Source organism: Montipora capricornis, chromosome 8 (genome assembly GCF_036669925.1).
Source record: "Montipora capricornis isolate CH-2021 chromosome 8, ASM3666992v2, whole genome shotgun sequence".
Lineage (NCBI taxonomy): Eukaryota > Metazoa > Cnidaria > Anthozoa > Scleractinia > Acroporidae > Montipora > Montipora capricornis.
The window spans coordinates 51,598,113-51,608,112 of record NC_090890.1 but is presented as its reverse complement, the minus strand read 5'-3'; the positions used below and the strand labels follow the sequence as shown (position 1 = coordinate 51,608,112).

The window sequence follows — 10,000 nt, the reverse complement described above, 5'->3', positions numbered from 1 at the left end:
TCACACACATTGCACTCTCAGAAAGAAAACAAATGCTATCTGGGCTACCTAATTTGACTCTGATCAAACCACTACTGGTACAAGTGTGCATACATGAAGTGATGGGAGTTAAGAGTTTTAATATTTCTTGTTTAGATTGTACTTGTATGGGTAAGGAACAGATGGGAATTCTGTCCGTGATAGGATTGATGTACATACAGACTAGTGCTATTCTTCACTTACCTGGTCTAAACTGTTTCACAAGGATGAAAGCTTTCCTTGTTGTGTTAAATAATAGAGCACAAACACTGCAAGAGACAAATGATATGCCAAACTAATTAGGAAGCTTGGTATTAAGTTCTTTTTCCATATCTTTTCACCAAACTCAGGTTTCAAAGGTAAACAATAATAATTATTGTAAAAAACCACCCCTGTGGGTGAACAAGGTATGCAGACAGAAACCTTAATTTTTATTCTTCTTCTTTTTTATATTTATTTATTATTTTTTATTAATTTTTTTATTGAATACATAACAGATCATAACAGAAGATTACAATACACTTGAATGCCAAGATACATATAAAAGGAAAAAGAAATATAAGTTTTATTTGTTTTCTTTTTCTGTTTATACGTATCTTGGTAGATAGGAACCTTAATTAAACAACTTGTAAAATGGCAAGCTATGCACCCCTTTGATCTTCACCTAAACTCATCAGACAGAGAATATCATGAAAAGTAGTTGTCTTATTAACCTCAACGTTAAGAGGAAATGAATGGGTAACAAAACCATCAAGAAAAGCTGAAAATATTAAAGGTGCTTTGCTTCATAATACTACCCACCTACCTATCGTGAACCTTTAAGTAGTCCCATTTTCTTTCCTGGCCATTCTGTCACAAAGTAAAACAGGAAAATAAACCTTGATAGTAAGCAAGGCAATAGCTGTCTTTCGCTCAGGGTAGTTTTCACACAATACTTGCCAAATGATGAGAAGTACAGCACCTTATAGGAGAGAATTTTTTACATTGAAAGTTCAAAACGACTTGTCAACCAGACAACTTTTAAAAACGTCAGGATATGAATGTCCCACGAATACAATGCAGTGCAACTGCTGGGTTTGCTCTTCTATCAAACGGAGACTCATAATTAATTCACAAACTGGCAATTATTTCAAAAAGGCTTCGTATAAGTGCATGTCTGAAAATTTCAAAATTCTGAAGAAGAATGAATCAGGTATCCAGGTAACCTGGCCAGTGAAGAGGATACTGTATTAAATAGTTGAAAAATGCCTTCCAGTTAAGTAGTTAAAGTAGCCAAAGGGCATTGGGTAAATATGATTGGCCAGATGTCAGTTGCTTGATAATACATGCTGAAGCTTGCGAAGTACAAAAATATATGGTCAACTACACTGCAAGCAAAAAACTGGATGAAAGTAGAAGATAATTCACTGTCTCAAATTTGTGTTTTACGTTTCAACCTCTTCTTTCCTGCCATCATCCATATCCATCATGGCTTCAAATTCACCATTTCCCTTGAATGTCTGAGATAAACTCTGAATCATGTAATCAGCAACATCATATTCACCATCACTCTCATCCTCCATTTCCTGTTCACTTGTGTCTGACTCCTCAGAGTTATTCTGCTCTAGCACAGGCTTCAGTTCCTCTTGGTTAACAAAGTGAACAAATAACCTGAAACCAAATTTAAACATATCCAACCAAGCACAGAGTTTGATGAAAGGATCCCATGGAATGGGCTTCCTTGTTGCAATCATGCGGGGGCTCATTCTTGCACCAATGTACCTTCTCATATCAGAGGAAGTGATGGAGTATTTTTGATGAAGAGCAGACTCAAATGCAACAAAGAAGAGTCCAATGACATGCCTTGATACTTGTGATGTAAAGCAATTTTCCAATGCTTCCCTTACATTGTATGCCATCATTTCTTCCAAATCATTTTTTGGCCAGTTGGAATATTGATGCCCAGCCAGATCAAAATAATAAGAATACACATTCTCTACAGCTTTACGGAAGGACACATCTTCAAGTTTATTAAAATGCATCCTTGAGTGTACTGGTGGTAATGTGCTCAACAGTGCTGGATTGTTGTACCAGATCTGCTGTCTTGATATGATGGCAATGCTTACCCTTTGCAGAGTTGTTAAAAGTACCCCTTTTTCAATGTGCTCAAAAAGGTTGTGCTCAGGGATAAAGAAGTGTGGACAAGTCATGTTCACAAGGAAACAGTAAAGTTTCTGCAGGATTCTTAGCACTCCCAGAGTGGATTTCTCTCTAGTCCAGTCACTTGGATGTGTTTCTTCACAAACCCAGAATGTTGCTGTTTTGAGGTGATAAGACTGTAGTCCACATTTACTTGGATGTTTTAGGTAGTGTCTCCAAATGGCTTTCACAGTCAGATAGCACCCTTTCTGACAATCACTTAAGGACTGTGCAAGCTTTCTTTCACACAAACTGAATGAGATGCGCCATTCAAGACCAGTTTGGCTTTCAAGTGGGCTTACTGGCACAAGCCCACATCCTTCCTTAACAACTGAAGACACCAGTTTCCAGTCCGGCCAGCACCCAGGGCGCTGCCTTGTTATCCAGTCATTGGCCACGCTTGGCCAACCTGGCACTGCCAGGCACAATGCCATATCAAATGTAATGCCTCCCCCTTCCTGAAGCAGCAGAGTTACATTTACTGCTGGTCCACCTTGATCTACTAGAAATATGACTTTTGGCCGCCAGGACACATCATCAGTGCGATCCTCCATAAAATCGCCTGAAACAAAATTCTCCTTCCTTTTGGTGTCATTACAGCACTCACTCATTTGTTGGTTTTCTTTGCTTTCTGCATGTTCATTATCATTGCCCAAACTATCAATTCCTTTTTCAAAATTACGGTCATCCAGAAAGACGCTGTTTGTAATAAGGGTGCTCAAAACACTTCGGAGCCGCAGAGACATGTAAAACTCGTCCGTTACAGCTGAAGGATGAAGGAAGATTTCGACTTGGCTACCATCGCTGCTCATAGCAATATTTGAGAGGTCTACCAACCGCGTTATGGCTTCCTCCTTTACTAACTTGACACTTGCATAGCCTGGAAATTGAGAACTGAATTGCACTACGCCGTCAAGCTCGCAAGTTGCGCTGGATTCGCCAAGCTTCAAGGAACCCCAAACAAGATTAAAATCAGCTTCATCCCTCCAAACGGTCGAAGAACCATCGTTGTCTAATTCTAAGTACTCGGGCAACCCAAAGCCTTCGCTTACACTTCCAACCATTTGTGATTTAAGCTTGTCAGAAAAAATGGAATAAGGATCTTGTAGTTGGAAAATCGACAACAGTTCATCTTCGAATAAATCTGTCATGACCATCTTGAACTTCGATTCCAGCTTACGAATCGATTCTTTTCCAGACTGCAGTTCTCTTAAGATACCGTGCTCCATAGCTGTTGAAAAGCCATTTCCACACAAGTCTCCACCACAATACAAGGCTTCGCTACACGGCGTACACCCAACCTGAGCCATCGTGGAGCTAACTAGTTCCGCACACCGACGTTTTACTGTGACACCACCTCCCCAAAGAAAACCTTGAAACTACCCTACCTCCCCCACCCTCTTTCATTCAGGACTTTCCTGAATGGTTCTGACAAGCTTGAAAACCTCACCTGCTTAAAGACAACTCTTGAGGGCAGAACGAAGCGTGAGTTGACGCACGGCTCCACTCGCATGTCGGAGATCTCAAGCTGATCCATTGTTCTCTTTTTTGGGCTTCTTCTTGCTGCAGTTCTAACTCTCCCCAGCCTTCCCAAGTTGCTGATGAGGGTGCGAGGACTGCGACTGCAAAAAGTCCATATCATCGATTCCAAAATTAGTGCGAAAAGCTGGATGAATCTTAGTGATATTCGGAATTTCCAGTGATAACTATCCTCCTTAACAAAGTGACCAAAACAGCGAATTAAAACATCATTTCATATACGTAATTTATATCTTTCCTCGATCAACTGTACAGAGAGAAGTCTGGAAAAGAAACTAATGGCCGTGTCCGTCCCAGGTCCTTCAGGAATGATGGTAACTGAAGGCGCATTTACACGACAGAAAAATTTGGGTCCGGACCCGTCAAAAAAGCGGTACGGACTTTTGACGGGTCCGGACCCAAATTTTTCTGTCGTGTAAACGGCCTTTCAGATTGCCAAACGTGATCATAACTCACTGAAGAAAATCGTCGTGACAGATGCAATTTGACACTACGCACTTTTTACACTCACTCAAACATTTACTCAAACATTCACAAAATTCGCAAAAATCGAAAAAAAAAAACGTGAGGGGACTTTTTTATTTTTATTTTTATAATTTTATTTTAACATACACATACATGTGAACTTCATATATATATAAATACATTCAGACATAATGGAATTTAACATACATGTAACATGACCAAACGTTAAGCCCTGGCCAACAAAGTTGGATTCAACGCTCCAAATTTCCTCGATCCAACATTGTTCGACTGTTTGGCCACCCATGTTGGATGATGTTCGTCCAACATTTTTTGTTCGATCAAGTGTTGGATGGAGTTTGCTTTTGATCAAACATTGTGACCAACAATTCTGCTCGACGAAACAATATGCAGTGTTTTGTCCCTCTTCCTCATCATCTCCTATACGCGCGGATGTATCTTGCAGTGAACATACCCTTTTCTACACGTTCTCTTAAACTTTTTGGTTTTCCTCGTTTAAATCCATCATTTCCGACCTCAAACAGCTCCAGTAGCACAAACGCTACGACCGGTTTTCGTTTCAGTGTTAGCGCCATACTTATAAATTTAGCGCCAACTTGAGCTTGAATGTTTCATCAAGCAAAGTTGGATAGTGTTTTGCCACTCTACCTCAACATTTGCATCCAACAATGTTGCATGTGGAATCCAACTTTGTTCAATAGTTTGTCCAGGGCTTTACAACGTACTGTACTGGTTGAAAGAGGTGCCTGCCCATTCCTTGTAAAGCTTCTTCCGCTTGCTGTTTTTAATGGATATATATTTCTCTGTTTCATATTTAAGATTAACTTTAACATGAAAGTTCAAGACATTAGGTAAAGTGCTTTTTCTTTTGCATTCCCATTAATAAGATTTTGCTACAATTAATAAATAATAAACAAGGGGCATTGTGAACACGAAAATGTTGTCCAAACTTAACTGCAAACTTTTCTTGTAACTGTTTGAAAAAAACAATCTCAACTTCCTGCCAGAATAATTTGGCATAAGGACAATAAAAGAAAAGATGCCGCACAGTTTCACAATCTCGTTTACAAAAAAGAGCATTTGTCATCGTCAATAAGAGAAGAGAATATTATTTAATATCTTGTATTGATGGGCCTTTTAATGGATATATATTTGTCTGTTTCAGAGCACTCGCCTCCCACCAATGACGGTGACCCAGGTTCGATTCCCAGACTCGGCGTCACGTGTGCGTTGAGATGGTGGTTCTCTACTCTGCATCGACAGGTTTTCTCCGGGTACTCTGGTTTCCCCTGTCCGCAAAAACCAACATCTGACTTGATTTGTGTTCATTGTTAATTTCAGTTTACAGTGTCCCCAATTAGTGCTCCAACACTAGAACGACTAGACACTTAAATAAAGTTACTTCCCTTTCCTTTCCTTTATGTGGTATAAAGTGTGTACCTCCAATAGTTGGTGGTCTGACAACCGGAAGTCTCGTATGAGATTTATGGCAAAATTTGGCTTCTCTGCCTTACAACTCTGTGCATAGAATAATATTCTTTACATTTCATCTTGGTTACTTTCAGGTCAAGATCGGAACTTTTAAAGGAAAGAGTCGTAATAGAGGGATGAGAGTTACAAAGATTAATATCAGAGGGGATGTATGCACGCAGGCCTGTCCCAGTCAGAAAATTTCAGTTGTTCAATCTGCTAATGTTCAGTGCGCTAATATTAAAAGATTCAACTTTGCTTAGTTCAAAAATTAGGTTGCATACCGAATATATATTCCAGCTGCAAGGTACTTTTCAGAAAAGACCAGTTTGCTGTCAATCCTCATTTAGCGATTGTTCCAGATTACGTAACGCCATTCCTTTACTATTGCAAACGTTTCCCGAAATTCAGTCCACCAGAATAACAATTCCCGGTAGAGCCTAGAGCCAAACGAAAACCTTCTAATCGATAGTTACAGTAGAAGAAGAAGAAGAAACCGCCAAAATCCTTTAGTATATAATTTAAGTAATCTTGTCGAGGACTTGTCTTCTCTATCTTTTCAGTTTTTACAGTTTTTGTGATTTTTTTGCAAAATTCGCAGTTGCGTGCAAACCTGGACATATCTCGTTTGATCCAGGATCAATGCTTATGTTAGTCCATTAAAGACAGATTGTTTCTCAGTCAAGTAGACTAGCTATTATTAAAGCTTCTTTGGCAGGCCATGATATCATTACATCTGACCAATTTCGCTTCATACATCATGCAAGGTCTGTTTAATCCTGCCGATATCACTCAGTGTGCGCTGCGACGACGAGACATTTGGATGAGTTCATTGAGTTGGAGCGAGATAATGCAATGGCTTTGCAAGCTTTTGCAAGTGGGGCTAGGGCCCGGCTAGGGACAGGGAACGCGTTTTCCAGGGGTCTGAAAACTTTGGAAATGAAGATCATGTATTCTGACCAAATCTGATTCACATTACCCGTATACTTTTAACGTCGTTAAGATGCTGTTATGTGTTATCCTATACAAATATCAAACAAGTCATACTAAAGTGTACGATTATCGGCTGATATCCTGTACGATGGGTATCATTATTTTATACGGCGGATAACCAGTGCTCTCCGTGTGAATCGGGTGCATCACACCACACCAGACTGCAGCGTACCACATAATCCTCTTTTTTGTCTTGTTTTTTCATTAAAAAAATTGAATGACGTCTTGCTGCAGTTACTTTTTAGGCATTTAACATTCTATATCAAAGTTTACCAATGAGGCCTCTATAGTGGGTACACAACGGTTAGAGCATGGTCTTAAGGACGGTGCCTACTAATTCAAAGGTATTTTTGCCCCGGTGTTTGATTATGCAGGAAATGCAGATCTTGACAAGTGTCATTGAAATCCAAAAAGAAAATTGGGGGTAACCACGCATTTTTCCAAGACAATTCATGAATAATATTTGTTAAAAGCTTTAAAATACAAAGCAATTTATGGTGTTCTTATCCAAATTGAAGCTTAATTATCTCTCAAAATGCATGGTTACCCCCAATTTTCTTTTTGAATACGAAGACTACTTACTAAGATCTACTTTATCCAGATAGTTTTAAACCGCGCAAAAATATCCCTGTATTAGTGAGCATCACCAATAGGAAACTAGAGTATCTCGAGATGCGCAGAACGTATGCGCAATAACAATAGTAGGCACCGTCCTTAAGCAAGTCAGTTAACACAAGAGTCCATCAAACTTGGATGGCATGTCTATTCCGGGGGTGGTGGGCGGGGGATGAGGGGTCATTAGGTCGGAGTTAGGGTTAGAGTATCAAGTTTCTTGCCGTCAGAACCAAATATTCTTATTGGTCAATCCATTTCTGGGATGGATTTGGCTCAAACAAACAAAACTATTTTATACACGTAAATACAGAACCATAAAATAAGTAATAGAACTTTTAAGTTCAAAGTCAGTAAGATACAAGGCCCACTTAGAAAATAACTAGAAAGCTAGCTGGGAGGCAGAATAGAGAATTGTGTATTGATATAAGAAAAAAGTCGATTCAGGAAGGCACAAATATAAAGGTAAAAAGACAGAGTAAGAGAAGGTTGAGTTTGGCCTTAGGCACTGCAGTGGTATCATTTCGAACATGCCACCACATTGTTTCAGGATGTTGTTAATCAGCCCACTTAAATGGCATAATCTCTAAAGAATCTCTTATAGCACAGTGGAAGAGCAGCCGACATACATAGAAGAACGGCATCATGAGATTCGACTGCTGTTGGAAACACTAGAATCTTCTCCGAAAATAATTTCAGCCGCCCAGAGAAGTCCCCTGTGGCTTAGTCATAGCTCAGTTGGTTAGAGCGTCGCACCGGTATCGCAAGGTCACGGGTTCAAACCCAGTTGAAGTCCTGAATTTTTGAGGCTTCCTTACGCAATTGCAAAAAATTGCGTTCATAACTGCGAGGATCATAGCTTCACTTGACTTTCTCCACAGTTCATAAAGTCTTTGTCCAGTCGGGACCTCCCACGCGAAAGTCCAATGAGGTCTTGTTTGACCCACAGGGTTACGATGTCTTCATAAGCAAGTAAGTCAGTCAGTCAGTAAGTAATAGCCAAAGGCTAATTAAGTTGCGGCCCTCAATCAGATCAGACCACAATACCGAGAACTCCGAGCCCTGCTCTTTCCGAACCTAATGGTGCGCGAGATCTTTGACTTCCCAAGGAACAGCATCCCAATTTGAGCAATTTTAAAAATTCACAGGGTTGAACGCCTGTCAAAAAAACCCTTAACGTCGGAATGTTAAGTTGAAAGAAAGCACAAGTGTAAACCGAAATTGTATGAAGACGAAAAAGTCTTTTAGGAATTTTATTATTTTAATTTTTTAATTTTTTTATTTTTAATTCAGAAAATCAACTGCAATGTAAAGTTCCAGTTGTAAGGATTAGCTTAATCGGACTTTGAACAAATAGAATCAGAACGACATTCGGCTATCGGTTAGCGGCTGATTACTAATGCAACTTTTTTTCAGCTAATATGCGCATTTTTTACGTTGACAACTCTCATGACATAACCTCTGGGCTTTCTGTGGCTAGCCAAGCACGAGTTTCGACGCAATCTTACTCCAAAATTCAAGCCAACGAAGGCTGATTTCCCCGCAAGTCAGAACATTTTTAATATTATAATTCAAAGTTAGCATTCAGGGCGCGGTTGTTCGAAAGCCAGGATTAGCGTAAAGTTTTGTTTCAAGCCTTTCAACCTTTTGGTGAAAGTTTCTTTTGCTTATCAGTTTTTTGTTTTTCAAGATTGACCTCTACTACTGTAAAGTTTTGCCCAATATCAGCGTTCAACAACATTTTGGAGTAGAGAAATTACCTCCTCGGATTAGCGTTAATCCGCTTTTGAACAACCGGGCCTAGGATATCTCATGACTACAACAGCTTAATGCACACTGCAGACCATTCACTTAAACAGGTTTCTTTTAAAATTGCCACCATGCCCATTTGTTTCGCTAACCTGGAAATAAAAGCCGACGTGTAACACGTTTGTGCTGTCAACGCTAAGATGAGATCTTCGGCGGTGACAGTCAGCTCGCGATAACAGTCATTTTTTATCAATAAATAAAAATAACAGGGCGACATTCGCTTCACAAATGGACGAAGCGACTCGAGGCCAACCGAGTCAGTCTGGGGTTGGTGTTTTCACGGTCTTTGGTGAGCGAATCGACTAAATACGATCTAAGAAGTGTAAATGAATCGACTACAGTGTTAGCATATCAACATGCAGTCGAAACTTATATCATCTTGATGGCACAAAACAACAAATGATCCTCAGCGCCTTTATCCGTGGTTCCCTGTCTCTACTTGTCGCAATGGAAGGAGACGGATCGCCTGAGGAGTCTGTTGCCAGTAGGTCCACAGTATATTGTTGAGAAACAATAAAATCTCAGGAATCAACCTGACCCAATCAGTTCAATGGTAAAACGGCTTCAGATTGTCAAAATTCGCTTTCTTAACCGTGGCATCTTAACATCTGCCTGACAATCTGTTTCCAAAGTAACTTTAACAAAATACGTTATGAAAAGCACTCTGGGTCCAACTCTTTTCTTTCGAAGACTATTCATTTAGTCGACGTTCTTCCATGCAAAAAAGGCAATTGTCACACTTTAAAGGTCAACATGGTTCATTGCACATTTTCACACAGATTCAAAGCTCCCAAGTCCTGAGTATTGAAAAACACCACTCAAGTCCGTATCTGTTACGTTTGTCTGTACCAGAAGACTAGAACGGTTGCCATTTTCCGAGAATAGTATCCTTTATTGC

General features: G+C 39.8%; 2 protein-coding genes across 2 annotated transcripts in view; both read right to left on the bottom strand.

The window, feature by feature from the left end:
* Positions 1-3,534, bottom strand: part of LOC138060720 (uncharacterized) — an 8,938-nt gene extending 5,404 nt beyond the window's left edge. Inside the window, exons 1-3 of the mRNA XM_068906578.1 lie at positions 1,455-3,534; positions 824-867; positions 223-287 (exon numbers count right to left, since the gene is read on the bottom strand). Coding sequence (XP_068762679.1) covers positions 223-287; positions 824-867; positions 1,455-3,506 — 2,161 coding nt within the window. The 5' untranslated portion in view covers positions 3,507-3,534. The remainder of the gene's footprint in view (positions 1-222; positions 288-823; positions 868-1,454) is intronic.
* Positions 3,535-8,514: 4,980 nt separating this feature from the next.
* LOC138013485 (ubiquitin domain-containing protein UBFD1-like) overlaps positions 8,515-10,000 on the bottom strand; it is a 10,475-nt gene continuing 8,989 nt past the window's right edge. The window contains exon 9 of the mRNA XM_068860572.1: positions 8,515-10,000. This exon is cut by the window's right edge and continues 69 nt beyond it. Within this exon, the coding sequence (XP_068716673.1) occupies positions 9,959-10,000 (42 nt within the window). The 3' untranslated portion in view covers positions 8,515-9,958.